Raw genomic sequence first — 18868 nt, 5'->3', positions numbered from 1 at the left:
AAACTGTAGAAATGGAAGGAACCACAAGGATCATCTAGTCCAACTCTCTGCAGTGTGTAGGAAAAGCAATTCAGTATCCACAAAAAGTGGTTGTCTAGCCTCTTATAAAGCCTCCAGTGATAGAGGACTCACAATCTCCATATGTAGCTTGTTCCAGAGTTGTATAGATCTTACTAGTTTTTCCTTATATTTAAACAAAATACAGATAGATGTAACTTAACGCCCATTATTTCTCTTCTACTTTCTATGGAAAATAGGTTCCGACCATCTTCCCTATGGCACTCTTTTATGTACTTGAACACTGATACTGAATCTCCCCTTAGTCTTCTTTATCCCAGATTGAACATCCCAAGTTCCTTTAGCCTGTCTTCACTGGGCATGTCCTCAAGTCCCTTTAGTATCTCTGTCATCCTCAGTCTCCTGTGAACCTGTGGAGTCCCTGGAGTTCTCTGAGCTTGGCTGTTTTCTTGCAAACGTTTCATTACCTAGCCGGGGAATGAAGGATTTGCAAGAAAACAGCCAAGCTCAGAGAGCCCCAAGGACTCCACAGTTCAACCCTGAGGTACACATATTCTCTGAACCTGTTCTAACTGCCAGTATCCTTCCGGCTACATGGTGCCAGAATCATACACAATATTTCAGGTATGGTCTCACCAATGGAGAGTAGTGGGGAATAAGGACTTCATGTCTCTTTGATACAATGCTTCTTCTAATGCAACTTAACTGCATTAGTCCTTCTAGCTGGTTCATGTTCAGCTTGTTTTCAGTGACCACACCCAAGTCCTTCTCTGATATAGTGCTCCCAAGCCATGAATCCCCCAACTTATTGTGTGCCCTATATATTTCCATTCTAAATGTAACACCTTATATTATTCTCTGTTGAAGAACATCTTGCTCCCCTTAGCCCAGTCTTCCAACCTGCCAGATTGGATTGCTATCTCATTCTGTTATCTGGTATACTGGCTATTCTCCCCAATTTTTGTCATCTGAAAATCTGATAACCAGTCCCATTATCCAGGTCATTAGTAAAAATGTTGAATAATTTTAGCCCCAAGAAATCTTTAGCCCATAAGGGACATACTGATCGCTGCTCTCCAACTCAATATAGAGCCATTAATGCTGACACACTGAATGTGGTTACCCAGCCAGTTATGGAACCACCTTACTGTAGTGCCAGGCACTGACATTTAACAGCTTGTCAATGAGAATGTTATGTGGAACCTTGTCAGACGCTTTGCTGAATAGCCTTCTCCTTATTCACTAGTTACTTTGTCAAAGGAGGAGACAAGGCTTGTCCCATGTGACCTATTTTTGACAAAGCCATGTTGATGCTTAGCAATCACAACACTGTCTTTAAGCTACTTTTACAAATAGCCAGTTTTATCATTTGCTCCAACATCTTTCCAGATATCGATGCCCATTAATGCTTAATAATTATTTGGACCTTCTTTTTTCTTTCTTTTCTGAAGTGAAGGACCATATTTGCTTTCTCCAACTCTCTGTCACCTCCCCAATGCTCCAGGACTCAAAGATTACTGACAGAAGATCCAAGTGATCTTCAGCTAGTCCCTTCAATATTCTAGGGTGTATTTCAACAGGGCCTAGGGACTTGAAGGTATTCATAGCTTCTCAGCTTTTCTACAATAAATTATTTATCAAAGTTCCTGGATTCTTACATTCTTGTTCAAATGTTTTAAGCCTAACCTGACAAGAAGTGTGACAGCAGTAAGAAAGCATGCCCACTAAGACACATACTCTATAGCCCAAACTGTATTACACAGAAATCTTGCACAGATGCTACTCAAGAGTCCAATGCACCTCCTGTCTCCATAAAATCTTAGAACTTGTACTTCAGTCTCAGTAACTTGTCTCTCAAAGAAAATAATCCTGCTATGCTGACTCCTGAACACATCCTCCATCACACCAGCTTCTCCCTTAAGACCTGAACATGTTATCTGTCTGGCCTGCGGTTCCTGCCTCTAGCATAATACCCATAAAGTAGTTTCCCAAAATGGTATTCAGTTTCAGACTACACCCCCTGCTTCTGGGCAGAATTAACTGCTTGTTACCTATGGCTTGGGGCAGGATTCCATGGTAATTTTGGCTGCATATACCCAGTAAATTTTGACACTCCTTTCAAGTCAATGGTTTGTGAGCCAAACCTACCTCTCTTAAGCTTCTGTTACAAACAGGTTAGAACTGGTTTTGATTAAATGTACTATTTTTATTCAATGAAATGTCCTTTAGAATTGCATAAACTGTAAAGGACTCACATATTTCCAGTTTCAATACAATACTAATACATTTTTCTACTTTTTGAAAGAGCTGCTTAGGCTGCTGAAAAAGAACAAAGGCATGGCAAAAATCTCTTCTTTGTCTAAGGAACTTCAAAATGTCTTTCAGGTTAAATCTTTTCTCTGTATCATTCAGTTCAGCAGCTCAAATGGCCAGCATACTGTTCAGGTCTCTTTATGTAGAAATCTATTAATGTCTAATAAGAAAAAGAATTATAAACTAGAGAATGACAATAATATCTATAATCTTTTTTTAACTGCTGCCAAGATATTGCCAATCTTTTCTCTCTTTATTTTGCTTCCATAGCATTTGATTCAAAACATGAAAAAAGAAGAGTATTTACAACATAAAATATAGATAATTGTTGGATTTAAAATATAAGAATTATGCAATATTTTATAATATCATAATTAAAAATATCATTCAAAATGTTAGGAAAAGAATACTGATAACATTTGCTTTGCTGAAATGCATCATTTAATGGTGGCTATAAATGTCAATTTAATTTAATTTAATTTAATTTAATTTAATTTAATTTAATTTAATTTAATTTAATTTAATTTTTCAGTTTTGAGGCTGTCCAACTCCACGACGATTCTAGGCAGCTTACAATTATAAAGAATCAAAAAGAAAACAACATATATCAAAGAAAAGGGAATACAACCGACTGGAATAACTAACCCTATAATACAAAAGATGAAAATGATACCAAAAAAAAAAGCAAAAAAAAAAAAAAAACCCAAAGGGGGTGGACCACCATCCTAACACAAAGCCTGGAGAACAACCAGGTTTTTAACAATTTGCAAAAAATCAGTTAGGTGGTAGCAGTATGGATCTCTGGGGACATATCATTCCAGAGGGCAGGAGCCCTCACTGAGAAGGCATAGTTCCTGAATCCCAGAAGATGACTTCGTTTATTTGACAGGACCCTGGAGTATGCCCACTTCAGCTGACTTCACCTGATGGGTAAACACATATGAAAAACGGTGGTCCCTCAAGTAGCCAGACGTATGGAGGACTTTATAGGTGATAACTAGCACCTAGAATTGCACCCAGAAGCCAACTGGCCATCAGTGACATTTCTATCTTGAAAGATGGATTGGGGGGGGGGGGGAGAAATAAAGAAGCAGATGAAGTCTGGGAATCTTTCAGGGTAAAGAGTGAAATATACATACTTTAAATAAACAAACAAACTGGAATCTATTCAAATGTTCCTGGGTTCAACACTTCTCAGAAGAAAGGAATTCTTTCTTACCTCCTTTTCCTTGTTCAGCAACACAAGCTGGCTATTGGTCAGAATACAGTACTTTGTCTCCCATATTATGGTTTCTGAATCAGGGGACTGGCCACAAGATAGTCTATGAGTTGCAGGTCCTTTCACATCTGGAAAAAAAATAGCATGTTTAGAAAATGTCAGCTACCCACTCAATATTTATCAGATTAACAGAGCAGCCCTATGTATGCTTATTCCCTCTGGGGCAATGAAGCATAGTCAGGACTGCATCTTACAGTATGATTTGCTTACCAAATTTGCAAAAGCAATCCAGTAAACATGCCCCCCCCCAAGCAACTCTACTCAGATTATCACAATTTGTCAGTCTAACCAGCTTTAGCAATACAGTATCTATGCCAACAACTACAGATTCTATGTGAAATTTAGCCTAAGGAGACACACACAAAACACTTTCCCAAACTGGAAAAAACTTGCTTTTTTCTTAGCTCACAATATAAAAATGTACAAATATAGATAATGTGTTAAATCTCCAGCTAGTTTTGCCCATGTGATGCAATTTCTTTACACCACCATTAAAAATCAATGACAGCATTGACTTAGTGCAGATATAATGGAAATCCATAATTTCCACTACAAGAACAAAGCTCAGCAAGCTTCAGGCTAGTCTATTCTTCTGGTCTTTGCCTTCTTTTTTATTTACAAGGAGGAGATACTATTACTTCTATAGTAAACATCCAGGGAGGGTAAAATGTGTGAGCCCAGGGCTTGCCATGGCTTGTTCATACAGTGTGGGAAAATACAACCTCAATTGAACTGTTGCCTACAATCTGAAGTATGCTATCTTATCAGATTCATCAGTGTAAGAATGGGACATTTAATATTCTGTTTTACAAACAGAAATTGAGACAGTATAGTAATTTGCTCAACAGAATTCATGGCAGACAATTTTGAATGATATTTCTATTACAAATGTTTAGCATTTTTACAGAAAAGAATTCAAAACTCTTCATATACTGAATTACAATTACAATCAATTGATGAAGTAGATCTTAGCTGGAACTATATTATTAGGCCTGATAGAGTACACCTACCTATGCCATTGAATACATTAATGAGCGAGATGATAGAATCACAGGACTGAAAGACAGCTGAAGTGTCATAGATTCAAAACCTTTGCTACTGCAGAAAACTGCTATAACAGCATGAAACCCTCTAATAAAGGTTTACACCTTTCTAGACAATCTTGTCCATTGTCTGCAATGGTCATCAAACTGCTTCTCCAATTGACTCTTCTAAAACATACTGAAACAACAAAACATACCTCGCTCTTTTAAACATTCCTATAGGACTTTTCAGACAAGAATAATCTAAAGTGGAGACATTGCTCATGCTCTCATTATATAAATAAACCTATACATTGTGTTAAGTAGTCTTCAAAATCTAAACTCAAAAGAATCCATTGTAAGTGACTTTTCCCATTCAGAAACTTAAATAATATATTGCCAATTTGCAGAACTCCCTCCAGCAAAGCTATTAAAAATATTGTTTGGTATGGCATAAGAAAACTGTAAAAACAATTATGGGAGACTGAAGAAAGTGCTATTAAAATAGTGGTGGATGAACTAGGGATTTGTAAAATGTTCATGCATGGAAGAACTAGTTCTGATGATCCATGGCCTGACTGAAACATGTCCTTTGAGGAAGAAATGTTTTGTGAAGGAGTGGGAGAAGAATATTTGTGACAATGGCAGATATTTTCTCCAGGATCATGTCTGTGGCTCTCCATGTGCAGAAACTCAGGGAAAGGATCAAACTATATTTTGGTGTGACAATCTAAACCAGGGTTCCCCAAAGTGGTTGATATCAACCCTCAACGGGTTGATGGGACTATCCAAGGGGTATATGTTATTATTGCTGCTGTTGTTGTTGCTGGTCGTACAGTCAGCCAGATGTTTAGACTGGATTTGGCATTTTTATCCACCTATCGAGTCCTTTCCAAGGACCTGCAATAGGCAGATGTTGTTGTTTGATGGTGTTAAAGGTATTGTTGCAGGATGTAAGCTGTTCCAAGTAAAGTTGCTTTTTGCAATTGACTGGTGATTTTGTCAATGGCAAGGTCTTCAAAGTACTCCAGATGTTTTGGAATTGTACCCAAGGCATCTATCACTATTAGTACTATATTTGCTTTCTTTTGCCACAGTCATTCTATTTCTATTTGCAGGTCTTTGTAGTTTGTGATTTTCTCCAGTTCTTTTTCTTCTATTCTGCTGCCTCCACATAATAAATATTTGGGGGTCGCAGAACAATCTGAAACATCATGAAGAGGTGAATGAGCTGAAGAGTTTGAGGACCCCTGGTCTAAACCAGCTGAATCATGTGTACATTGACCTTATCAATTGGTGTATCGTGTTTTGGAAATTTCCAATCTAGAAGACCCATCTAATACCGTCTCTTTCAAGTTTCATGGGAAACTCTTTTACTTTTGATTGAAATTATTACTAAGATTCTAAGAATAAAAATATAAAATGAAGATTATATTATTTAATTAAACAACACAATTATTATTATTGGATTTGGTATACGACTTGCTGTTTCCCATTCCCTTTGAGTCCTTTTAAATGGAATGACTGGGTTATGGTATTTTAAAGCCAAATAACAAGCAGACAACTAATATATATCCACATAATGGGCTTGTCTGGAATGCAGCAGAAATTCAAAATAGGAAGAAATGCATGGTTGTTATTTCTGTAAACATATTTACAAATCTATTCAGGGCAATCTGTGTTTTCTACATGACCCAGAAGTGCTTTCATTTTCACTGAGCTTGACCAAAAGTAATAGCATGACTTGTATATTAAACTTCACCACTAGGGGGTGGTGAATCCATGGTGATAGGAAAGGCATACTGGAAAATTTCAAACACCAAAAAACAAACATTTATGGATGGTTCTCCAGCAACTTTAGAAAATACAAATGCATAATGGGTCAGCCTTGCTGGTCTTTCCTTCCTACAATATTATCACTCTCCAGATGGTCATAGTTCTTCCCACTGCAGTGCATTTACTTCACCTCGGATTAAATTCTTTCACTGGTTTCCCATCACTTTCAAAGATCTATCCTTTTTAACGTTCTCATTGTTTATGGCTATTGACGTATCTGTCTTATCAATTTTCTTCCCTTTCCATCTCTATGACCACTCTCAAGCTACCTCTGTCATACGGCCCATTTTTTAAAAACACTTGTTATACTTCCTTGGGACTTCTTAAACTTCTAATTCGCAGGCTTCTTATTTTTATCACTGAAATAATTTTCCACTTTTGCTTAGCTTATGGTATTTCTGTCTTTCACCATTCTTTTAAAAATTCCTATATATAAAGACTGTAAGTCTTGATTATGTTGACTATAAGCTTCTCTGGATGCACTTATGGCTGAAGAATAGGACATATACTGTATGCTTTAAGTAAAGATATAAAATAATGTTCTACTTATCTTCTTTTCCATATGTTTTAAACAAGACAAGGGAATGGAGTTATTCCTTAGATGCCTACAGCAGTTTTAATTATATCATTCTTCCCAAAACCACTTTAAACAAACTAAAGGGCTCAGGCATGTGGTGCACTGAATACCTATAATCACTTTTATGTGTCAATGAACCAGACAAACCTGTAGTATTAGAGTGCAAGAATGTGAACACAGTGGTAGTGGAAAATACACATTTTCAGTAATGAAAAATGAAAACCCCTAGAACTCTGCAAATTTGACATAAATAAAGTAGGTGATCTAGTGGAGATAAAATATGCACCTGTGCTGATGACCTTGAATAAAAACACATATTTTCCAAAAAGAATTCTCGAAATCCTTACTGGACTACTGGGGAAAAGAAACAATAGTCTGCATTCTGCTACCTATTTTTATTCAGATTTTCTTATTTCCCTATATATTAAGCTTACTTCATTTTATATGTTTCACTGACAAATTGTGAGATTCAATTCAAGGGCCATAGAGTAGTCGTGACCCCAACACTTCATTATACCACAAAAGCAATTTGTGACATTTGAGACAAATTCTCCCCCCCATCTCAAAATCTTGGTTAGGGGTAGATGATTTCAATCACACATTTCTGAGACTCTTCATGACCTAAAAACTTGAGTGGGAAGGAGAGGGGAATTTTTAAAGAATTTCTGGATTTCTAATATACTCTTAAGCATAATAAAACACAAGACTGATAGTGTGTCTAATTTAGGGATGAATATCAAGGCTTGTTCTGTATTTGCTACTTCAGTAGCCTTGGAAACCAGCAGCAACAAGAAGCCCATGACGTGAATTCAATAATGGAAGACCAGAACTTGTTTTGCTGCTGTGCTTCCAAAATGCTTTTACTTTCAGCAGTCACAGACAGCATACAGTATTTTGATCTCACATTCTAGTGAGAACTTTTTTCCCCCAAAGAACAAATAACTTCCCTGGATAGCTGCTCTATCACTTGTTGAAATAAGGGACAGGTCCTCTGACAAATAAACAGAGCATACTGTTTAAAAAGCTACTTCTCAGTCTCCATGTCAGCTGCTGCCTTCAGAAGCAAACAGAAGTTAAAAACCCAACATTTTCTTGTGTGATTTTTAAGAAATTGGGTGGGGTGGGAGGGGGGAGAGAGAGAATCTCATACATTTTTCTTCTTCCTGAAACGAATTACATATTCTCAAAACTTTGACTTAAATAAATTAAGGTTTTACAAATTGTATTTCATGTCTACTGTAATATTAAAGTATGTTCATCTACAATGCACACCCTGGGTATTTTTTTTTTAAATATTTGTTATGACTAAGAATTTTTTCCTTCAAAAATGTAATAAATGGAAATAATGGTAATAAAAATGGTAATAAATATCATATACATCAATATTCTTTGTCACACAAAGCATTTATCTTCAATATTACCTAATATAGTTGGAATTAAACATTCAAAAACTAATATACAAGTTTTTACACAAGATTAATGATAATGCAACTCAGTTTCTTACAGGCTAAACAATATCCTGGATATGTCAGTTCACTTCTGCCTCTCCTGCTAAATTAATAATGGATTTATCACTATATATACAGTTGATGTTTTTTGATCCCATAGCACTTTTACTCTGTTTCAGAGACTGAGACATGAAATAAGTGTCTGTAAGGAGCAAGCATATTCATCTCCGCTAGATGGCAACATAATATTCCCAGACAAAGAGAGACTAGTCTTAATCCACCCCCCTCCAGCTACATACATTTATGGTGTGTGGATAGGTCAACCCGTTAAACCTTTTTGTGAAAAGTAAGATTCCAATAGCTCTGAGAACTGTAGCTCTTCTTTTTACAGGAGATTCATTTCCATAAGGTCACTCCTGCTGGAATATGCTATTCCTCTGTCAGGTGTAAGTTAGTTTCTGAGAAGGCTTCCCAGTTGGGCTGACCTGCTCAAGCTTATATTTTATGACAAAATAGCATGGGTAGCTTTCCTGTCATTTGCAAGGGTTGGTTTAAACTAAGTTTAGCTCAACTCTATCAAACTCTCCTTTATCAAATAATTACTTCACTTCAGCTTGCTAAAATAAAATCCAAAATTGGATGAACTATCATTCTCAGAAACAGTGAACAGTGATCAAGAAAATTAACTATTTCATAAAAGTGAAGGACAAGGTGCAAAGATATATGCTTTATCTGAATGTTAAAGATCTACCTACCTACAATATTACAAGATACGCAATTTAAACGGTTTTAAAATTATAAGCAGTTTTAGAGCAGAGACTATAGCCTCTGTGTAAAAACCAAAAACTGCATGTAGCATGTACAGCTGTCAAATCTGCAACTTCACAAGGGAACTCTTATAGATAGATATGCCTCTATCACTGCCAGATTTACATGTCCAATGACATGTGAATGATTTGATATTATATAAGATAACATCCTTTGAATGGGGCCTGGCTCCTGGTGACATCATTAACACATCCACGTTGGGGCAGTTATACAGCAAGAAAGCAATTTATGGCCTCCCAATGATATTGGATTACAGTTCCCAACAACCTCACCCAGATAGGCCAACAGTGAGAAACAATGGGAGTTGTCATTATATGATTAATCCATTGAATTAAATCTCCAATTGCTGCAATGATTTATAATTTGCATTGTAATTCCAACAGTGAATCAAGATCCTCCAAATTGTGAGAAATATAAATATCTACTAAGTCAAACTCAAAGTAGGACATCTAAAGATATAGAATGTATGATGAAATACAGAAGCATATGATGACTACTAAACAATATTAACCACATTTGAGGAAGCTGGAATTTCAAAAAATAGCAGGCATTTTGTTTCCAAACTGCATCTCAGATCAGCATTTGGGAATGAATTATTAAGAATATAGATTAATCAGAGGCAAGATTTAGAAAATACATTAATGTTGCCATCTGGAACTACAAAGAGAGATCGTTGAGAGTGTATTTTGACTGCAGCAGAACACAAATCCATTCATTCATTCAATCACTTTTCACCATTGCAGTATGAGAAAATTGCTTTATAATGAAATTAACAATCATTTGATCTATCATACAAGGAAAATACAAACGATAATGAGCATATGCTATTCTCTCCAATAGAAGTACAAGAGAGATAAAAGCCTTTTTATGTTTGGTGGCATTTTTTAATAGCAGGGAAACGTTGGAAAAATACTCAAATAATCTTTATTTTACTAATTAATATTCTTTTAAGTTCATGGCAAACAGACAGGTTTGCTTTGGTATATGCTAATAATGGCTATGGGAATAATTTACATGAAATTTAATATCAAAGTTGGAGAATCATCTCTTTATTCCTAAAACAACTGAACAGAAAAACTTCTATGAATGTAGTTATCCTTGATTTCTGCATTCTCTTTTTTTTTTTTCCAAACAGCTTGAATAAGTACATAAAGCTCCTTTCTCCACTTTTTAAATATTCACAACTAGCCTACGGTAGCTCCTTCTATTATCTTCATACCAAAACTAACATCTGTATTTTGATGAAACATGATTTCAGCAGGGCTGACACTACGTTACCCCTTGTATCAAATCTTCTCTTATTTGCCATATTCCCATCTGGTGGTGCTTCTCTAACTTCTAAATTGTTCCTATTCATCATTCAGGTAATGAATGAGTAAACTAATGAACTAATGAAAATTAGTTGCTCCAATTTTCAAAGGCCCAGAAAAAGGAAAATGATTATTTAATGCATGTAGTTTGAGTTGGCCCTGTTCTGAAAGTTCAAGGGGGCAGACTGTCTTTAGTCAAGAGAAAGGGAAATACCTGAGAGCTCTGAATAAAAATTGGATCTTTGAGTGCACCAAACAGCACAGCTGTGGGTGAGACCCCCAAAGATTCATATTTTTGAAGGATTACACAGTCTGTTACTTTTCTAGATCTCCTGTTCCTACACAAGTACTTCAGGAAAAGAAATTGTTTTTGCAACATGAAAACTCAAAGTAGAATGTTGAGATTATACCTGAAAAACGTTTCTTAGACCATTCACCTAGTGCAATTAACTTCACAGAGATAATTATTTTCCCCAAACTGATTCCAGAATCATAGTCTAAATTATAAAAAAAAGCTAATCTGACAGATGTCCAATATGGACACTCTTATTTCACGTCAGTTCCACAAGCAGTCAGGATCAGACCCTGATCAACAGTAGAGCCAGGCTCTGTGCTACAATCGCATTTGTTCTGACCCACTTGACAGAGATGCTCAGTTGATGGAATTAAACCAGGCATTCAGGAGTCTGAACTACCTACCCAACTAGGTCAACAGACAAATCAAGAGCCAAATTGATTCCCAGGGAGACCTATTAAAAGACAGACCACAAAAACAGAACAGAACACTATTGGTTATCACCTACATCTCACAACACAAGCCATTCAAATATATTAATAAGAAGTTACAACCCATATTGGACAATGACACGGCCCATATTTCAGACACTGTGGGGCGGGGCCTACTTTCATACACCCAACCACCTAAATTTAAGCAGATTCTCTCAAGCAATATAAAGCAACGTAACCATGATGCTAACATGGGGACAAGACCCTGCAACAAACCCAGGTGTCTACTTTGCCCCGTGTTTACACCAATAGCACCACCACAACTTCACACACAAGTTTAGAGGTGCTTTCACATGCTCTTCCTCTAAAGTGCTATATGTGATCATCTGCCCCCTCTGGTTCTACATTGACCAGACTTTGTACAAAAGTATTAATGAACACAAATTTGATATCAGGACTCAAAACAAAGATAAAGTAATACAGTAAGCAGAGCATTTTAACCTCCCAGGACACTCCATTATGGATTTCAAAATAGCTGTTTTGGATTTTACCAGCACAATCAAGCAAGAGATTATTGAACTTACATACATCAAAATGTTTCAGGTCATCTCAGGTCTCAAAAAACACAATGAGTTTTAATTCATTACAACTGCTAATTCATAAGGTACTTTTAATGTTTCTCATATGTAATCTGCATAAGCATAACCACCCTATTTTCCCCTCACTTCCCCCTCCCGCGTCACCCCAATTTAAACCCTATATCACTTAAGCCACGCCATGCATCTGAGTAAGTAAGCTGCATTTCACAAATACTTACACCTTTTAATAATTTTCATTAGTCTGAAAAGCTACTACCAGATTCCTTCTGATTTTTAGCTACCATAGACGAATACAGCTCTCCTTCTACAATGAAATGGAAAAACTATTTTTCTTAACTTCCTACCCCACACCAAACATGGAGACTGGAGCAACCAATGCTGTATCAATTTGGAAGGGACATTTTTGCTTTAGCTGAGATTGCATTAATTAATTATTGAATTCCCTTCAGTATAAAGTGAGGAGCAGTTTAAATCAGGTAAATTACTTAGACTACTGCTCAGTCCTCTTATAGTTCCCACTAATAATTAATCTCTGTTTTTCATAGCGCTTTTCAGTTTTTCTTTTCCTGTTATATTCTTCATGTACAGCACTAGTGATGGACAGATGTGCTTCAGCATACTACTGACTTGTTGGCGTTGCACAACAGTGGCTAAGGAAATTGAGTCCCCTCCACTTCCAGCATGAGAGCACTTCTCATTGCCAATCCCTCCCCACATAATCAATGTGGGGATTTATCTTGTAAAGTTTTCAAAATTATTGCTGTGAGTGCTGAGACGTTATATAAACATGATGTGAATTTCTAGCCCAGCAAGGTGTGGCAATACAGTAGTAGATTACAATACTAAGAGAGAGAGATGGATTAACAGTTTCATGGGGAAAGGAACGTTTATTAAAAGGGGCATGATAAATTCACTTCACAGATCCCTATAGAAATCTGCAGTAAAACAGGATAAGTTGCCCTATAAAAATCTGCAGTAAAACAGGATATGCTCCTCATAGGGGGCTCTTATTAAGCCTGGTTCCAGCATTTGGAAAAACAATAAATCTAGCTTGAGAGAATGTTCTGTGGTGGTTAGGCAGTTCCCAGGTAGAAAAATATTTAGCTGGTTGCAAGCTCAGATTCACCGTCTAGGACCTAACAGCATTAGGAGTCAGATTAAATTTATTTTGCAAATCATTGTGCAGAACCCGGTGTTTAAGGAGCAGTCTAGCTCAATCATAGCCCATGCAGAGCAAAAACCCTGGAGACAATAAGTCAGCAGTTTATCTAGCAGTTTATCTAGCAGGATAAATTTCAGGTCAACTGAAATTTGTAAAAGATTATCACTGGAAGTAAGCCATTAGACAAAATGCAAATTTTAACCAGGGATTAAAGATTGCCAGCCTTAGCATATGGACCTAACTGAGCACCACATTAAGAGTTATGCTAACAACATAAGCTTCAATTAGCAGAACTTCTTCGAAGCAGAACCATAGGATACTTACAGTACTTCTCTGTATGTTCAGTTTGGCCCTCTTCTTGCCTGAGTCATATTAGTAAGTCTATTAGTTGTGACAGGAAAATACAAAGGCCATGCTTAGAAACAGATTACCAGATGTAGAAGACAAAAGGGGACAAGGCTGATTAGCAGACTTCTCAGAATTGTGTTTGCTACCTTTAGAAACTGGTAGATGAACCTTACTGGATCTGAGCATTATTACTCCAGTCTGAATGCATGCACAAAACTATTGTAGTATTCTAAATCTAATTATACATTTTTATGTGCAGGTTATTTTGCAAAATGAAAGTGTCTACATTCACCATCCTCTTTCACAATCCTCTTTCAATCCTGTGAATGCCCCATACGCTGTCAATTTTAACCTTGTGCAGAACTTTGAGGCATGCCAAAGAAGTTTGCTTTGCAAACTCAGCTTAACAGCACAGATATAAGCATCTCTCATTCTTCCAAATGCTGAATTCAGCAGACAAATGGTCATTCACCCATGCTGCCATGCTGAGTTTTAGGAAGCTCTCGGTGCTGAAAATGCTGGTAAGAATCAAAATTTGTGGGGACCTGTGAACCAATACATTATAACTTTCAAACTTGTAATTATCTAAAATTTTGGGAATGTCAAACCGATCCTTTCTCCAAATCTTAGACCAAGCCATGTATTTTCAATCCATGGAGTAATTCACCACAGTTGTATAGGTACTTTTCCAAGGAGTTTGGAAATCTTTTCCATGCATTGTTATCCCCAGACAGGTAACCTGTACAATCAGTTTAAAACCAAATCAAGCTAGGTGGGTTAAGGAGTACAGAGCCCTTACTGTGATAGTACTCTGACTATGGACCCCCTATCTGGAGGGGGAATACTGGCTCCATTCTTCAGAATTTTAGAGATGTAGATTATTATTTTGTTGGGTCACTGATAGATTTTACATAGTTCTGGCTTGCTTTAAATTGTTTTGCTTTGTTCTTTATTTTATGGTGATTTTATTGTATGGTTTTAAAAATAAATATTTCTAATAATAAGCAAGTAAATTATAGGTCATGGTAACCCAATGACAACCTTTCACAATTCAGTGCCATTCTGAAGAAACAAGAGAAAACCGTTTCAAATGCAAGATAGATAAAACTTTATTACAGGCAGAAGCCAGCAAATCGCAAATACAACAATCCATCGCAAAAATACACATATCATCACTCAGATTTAGCTGCAACAATTTGTTCTTCTCTTATCTCTAAAATGTTCCCTTCTGTCAGCTTGCAAAATGCATACTGAGAACAGATTCTGAAAACAGGATGATCATTAAACTCACAACAATGTTAAAGGAGTATGTGTCCCAATTCCTCTGAAGACAAGATCAAAGAAGTTCACTGAACGTCCATTTTGGCTGAGGTAAGTCAAAGAAAGTGCCTTTCCTTCATGGCTTAAAGCACAGGCACAATATACCTCCATGATATGTCCACACACATTTAATATACGTCTGGAAATCAAAAGTGAAGCAAGTTGACTACTGAACACACATAAACATAGCAGACTGCAACATTTTCATGAAAACACAAAGAATGTGCACAAACTGACAAGATCAAAAGCAACTTCTAATCAGTTAATTAAATGAAATTAATTAAAATGTCAGCTAATGTAAACTACATGGGTAAAGAAAGCCATGCACGAACATTTAAATACTGTATAGGTCTTTCAACAGAACTATATTTTAATTATTTACATTGTATAAAATATACTTATTTGAACTGTAGTCAAAAATATATACAGTGGTACCTCGGGATACGAACTTAATCCGTTCCGTGACTCTGGGCGTATCCCGAGTTAGTCGTAACCCGACGCAAATTTCCCCATAGGGTTCAATGTAAATCCGGTTAATCCGTTCCGCCCTCCGAATTTGGTTGCACCCCGAAGCAAATTTTCCCATAAGGTTCAATGTAATTACCGTTAATCCATTCTGGTGTCCGCGGACCACGCTTCAGGGGCGGGAGAACGGCCGGGCGCGGTGCGGCGGGAAAAAGGCCGGGTGCGGCGCGGCAGGAAAAAGGCCGGGCGTGGCACGGCGGGAGAACGGCCGGGCGCGGCGGGAAAAAGGCCAGGCACAGCGCGGCGGGAGAACGGCCGGGCGCGACGTGGCGGGAGTACGGCTGGGCGTAACGCAGCGGGAGTACGGCCGGGCGCGGCGCAGCGCGGCAGGAGAACGGCCAGGCGCTGTGCGGCAGGAGAACGGCCGGGCACCGCGCTGCGCGGCAGGAAAACGGCCAGGCGCCACGCCGCAGGAAAATGGCCACGGACGTGTCAGGGGCAGAAAAATGGCCGCGGACCACGTGTCAGGGCAGAAAAATGGCCGTACCCTGAGGCGGAGTTAGCACATCGAGGTAAATTTTTGCGGCCGGAGCTGGTCGTAACCCGAAAAGTTCGTTAGTAGAGGCGTTCGTATCCCGAGGTACCACTGTATTTCAAAGTATATATGCATGGGGCGAGTGGGGGGAGGCAGAAACAGGGAGGGGGGTTGCAGTAGCCCCCATCTTGTGGTACGCCATCCCTACTTTGGAATCTTTCAGGGAAGCTACAAAGACAGAGCTCATAGGGCCTTTGATGCTTCACTGTCATTGCTATTGAATTGGGGTTGGTCTGTAGGGGTACTTATTAAATTGTTAAATTATTGTTGTTTGTTGCACAGTCAGCCAGATGTTTAGACTGGATGTGGCATTCTTATCCACCTATTGAGTCCTTCCCAAGGACCTGGGATAGGCAGATGCTGTTGTTTGATGGTGTTAAAGGTTATCATCGCAGGATGTAAGCTGTTCCAAGTAAAGCTGCCTTTTGCAATTGACTTTTTTCAATGCCTATGGTCTTCAAGTGGTACTCCAGATGTTCTGGGATTGCACCTATTATTATTGGTACTATCTTTGCTTTCTTTTGCCACAGTCATTCTATTTCTATTTGCAGGTCTTTGTATTTTGTGATCTTCTCCAGCTCTTTCTCTTCTCTTCTGCTGTCTCCATGTACTGCAATGTCCACTATCCAGACTTTTTTGTCTTTCTTATCAACAATTGTTAAGTCTGGGGTGTTGTGTGGCAGGTGCTTGTCTGTTTGAATTCTAAAGTCCCAGAGCACTTTAGCTTCTTCATTTTCTATTACTTTGTCTGTTTTGTGGTCCCACCAGTTCTTGCTTGCAGGCAAATAGTATTTCTTGCAGATATTCCAATGCAACATTATTGCTACTTTGTCATGCCGTTGTTTGTAGTCAGTCTGTGCGATCTTCTTGCAGCAGCTAACTAGGTGGTCCACAGTTTCTTCAGCTTCTTTGCAGAGGCGGCATTTGCTGTCTGTTGCTGTCTTTTCAGTTCTGGCTTTGTATGCATTTGTTTTTAAGGCTCGATCTTGTGCCTTAAAAGGTCTTCAACTTTCCTGCTCTTAGCCACTGCCAAGTCTTGTTGTCTGCTTTGCCTGCTAGTTCTTTTGTGTACTGGCCATGTAATACTTTGCCTTGCCATGTCTTTTTTCTGTTCTTCATTTGGTCTTTCTTGTAGGTCAGTTTGGTCTCTTTGGTATTCAGTAAGCCTTCAAGGTGTACTAGCTTCAGTGCATCTTCTTCACTGTCCTTCAGATATTCTTCCAACGCCCTTTATTCTTCTTCAACTATCTGGTGTACTTGCAACATTCCACGCCTGCCTATGCTCCTTGGTAAGTATAGTCTGTCAACATCGCTGTGTGGATGAAGGTCATGATTCACTGTCAATATTTTTCTGGTTTTCTTATCTAGGGCTTCTAGTTCTGCTTGAGTCCTGTCTGCTATTCCAGCTGTGTATCTAATGACCGTTAATCACCTTGATGGTATTTCTTCCACTGAGTTTGGACTTTAAGATCTCCTTCATTCTTCTGATGTATTCACTACTAACCTTCTTCTTGACTTCAGTGTGCCAGAAGGATGCCCAGGTATTTGTAGTGATCTTCTTCATCAGACTCTTGATGTTATTTCCATTGGGCATCTTGATTCCTTCAGTTTTCACTATTTTTCCCTTGTTGATGGTTAGGGTGGACCATTTCTCCAATCCAAACTCCATTGCAATATCTTGGCTGTATATTTGGACAGTGTTGAGCATCGATTCCATTTCAGATGGGTTTTTTCCATACAGCTCAAGATCATCCATGTAAAGGAGGTGGGAAAGCCTGTCTGCTATTCCAGCTGTGTATCTAATTACTGGAATTGCCCAGGTGTTAATTGCCTTGATGGTATTTCCTTCACTGAGTTTGGACTATCTTCTTCACTCTCATGATGTATTCACTGCTAACCTTTTTCTTGACTTCAATGTGCTTAATGTTGTCAGCTTGAAGGTTGCCCAGGTATTTGTAGTGATCAGCTTCAAATCGTCCATGTAAAGAAGGTGGGATAGCCTGGCAGATGTTTTTGATGATAGATAGCCATGACCTGACTTGTTCAGTATTGTTGACAGAGGAATCAATGCAATGACAAACAGTAGCGGTGATAGTGAGTCTCCTTGAAAGATTCCTCTCTTGATATTAACCTCTCCCAGTCTATCACCATTGTCCAGCAACTGTATCTTCCATTGTGCCATTGATCTTTGCACAAAGCTTCTGATCTTTCTACTGACTCCTGTTATTTCTAGGCACTTGATTATCTAGTCATGTGGCAGGGAGTCAAATGCCTTCTTGTAATCAATCCAAACTACATTCAAGTTGGTCTTTCTTCTTCTGCAGTTTTCCAAAATCATCTTTAGGAGCTGGTCTTTTGTTCCTCTGCTGTTTGGGCGGTTTCCTTTCTGCTTAGATGGAAAGAGCTTGTTTTCAATTAGATGATGTTGGACTGCATCAGCTACAACACCAGTTAGCAATTTGAAAGTTGTTAATAAGCAGGTAGTTAGTCTGTAGTTGCCTGGTACTGCCCCTTTTGTTGGATTTTTCATTATCAGGTAGATTTTGCCAGATGTTAACCAATCTTCAATTTCACCTCCTTGTAGTACGTTGTTAAACTGCTTGGCAATGAGTGGGTGTAGAGCAGTCAGATGTTTCAACCAAAAACCATACATTTCATCTTCACCTGGTGCTAATTCTTCATCTTCCTTGCCTTTTTCTCCACTATTTCTGCTGTTATTACAAGTTCTTTCATTTCAGCTTTTTTTTTATTCTTATCTACCTCCTTTATCCAAGCTGCATTCTTGTTGTATTTCTTTGGGTTGTCCCATAGCTGCGCCCAGAACTGCACTGTTTCTTCTCTGACAGATGCTGAGTGGTTCATTGCAATCTCTCCATTGAGGGATTGGTAGAAACGTTTCTGATTTGACTGAAATTGGAGCTTCTGCCTATAGTGTACAATTCAAGCTTTGTATCTGCTGATCTTTTTGGCTATGGCTGTTATTTGCTGCTTTATTATTTCCAATGCTTCCTTGATCTTCCTT

At 38.1% G+C, this 18868-nt stretch overlaps 1 protein-coding gene across 2 annotated transcripts in view; it reads right to left on the bottom strand.

The window, feature by feature from the left end:
• RASAL2 (RAS protein activator like 2) overlaps positions 1 to 18868 on the bottom strand; it is a 237091-nt gene that overhangs the window by 131327 nt on the left and 86896 nt on the right. For both annotated transcript variants that reach the window (XM_088154086.1, XM_088154087.1), the window contains exon 2: positions 3551 to 3678. In XM_088154086.1, coding sequence (XP_088010212.1) covers positions 3551 to 3678 — 128 coding nt within the window. The remainder of the gene's footprint in view (positions 1 to 3550; positions 3679 to 18868) is intronic.

The sequence above is a fragment of the Python bivittatus genome, unplaced genomic scaffold (genome assembly GCF_059951505.1).
Source record: "Python bivittatus isolate LINGU-HERP-01145 unplaced genomic scaffold, Pbiv_v1 ctg000700_np1212, whole genome shotgun sequence".
NCBI classification, from domain to species: domain Eukaryota; kingdom Metazoa; phylum Chordata; class Lepidosauria; order Squamata; family Pythonidae; genus Python; species Python bivittatus.
Note: the sequence above shows the minus strand (reverse complement) of the source record. Positions and strands in the feature narration are given on the sequence as shown.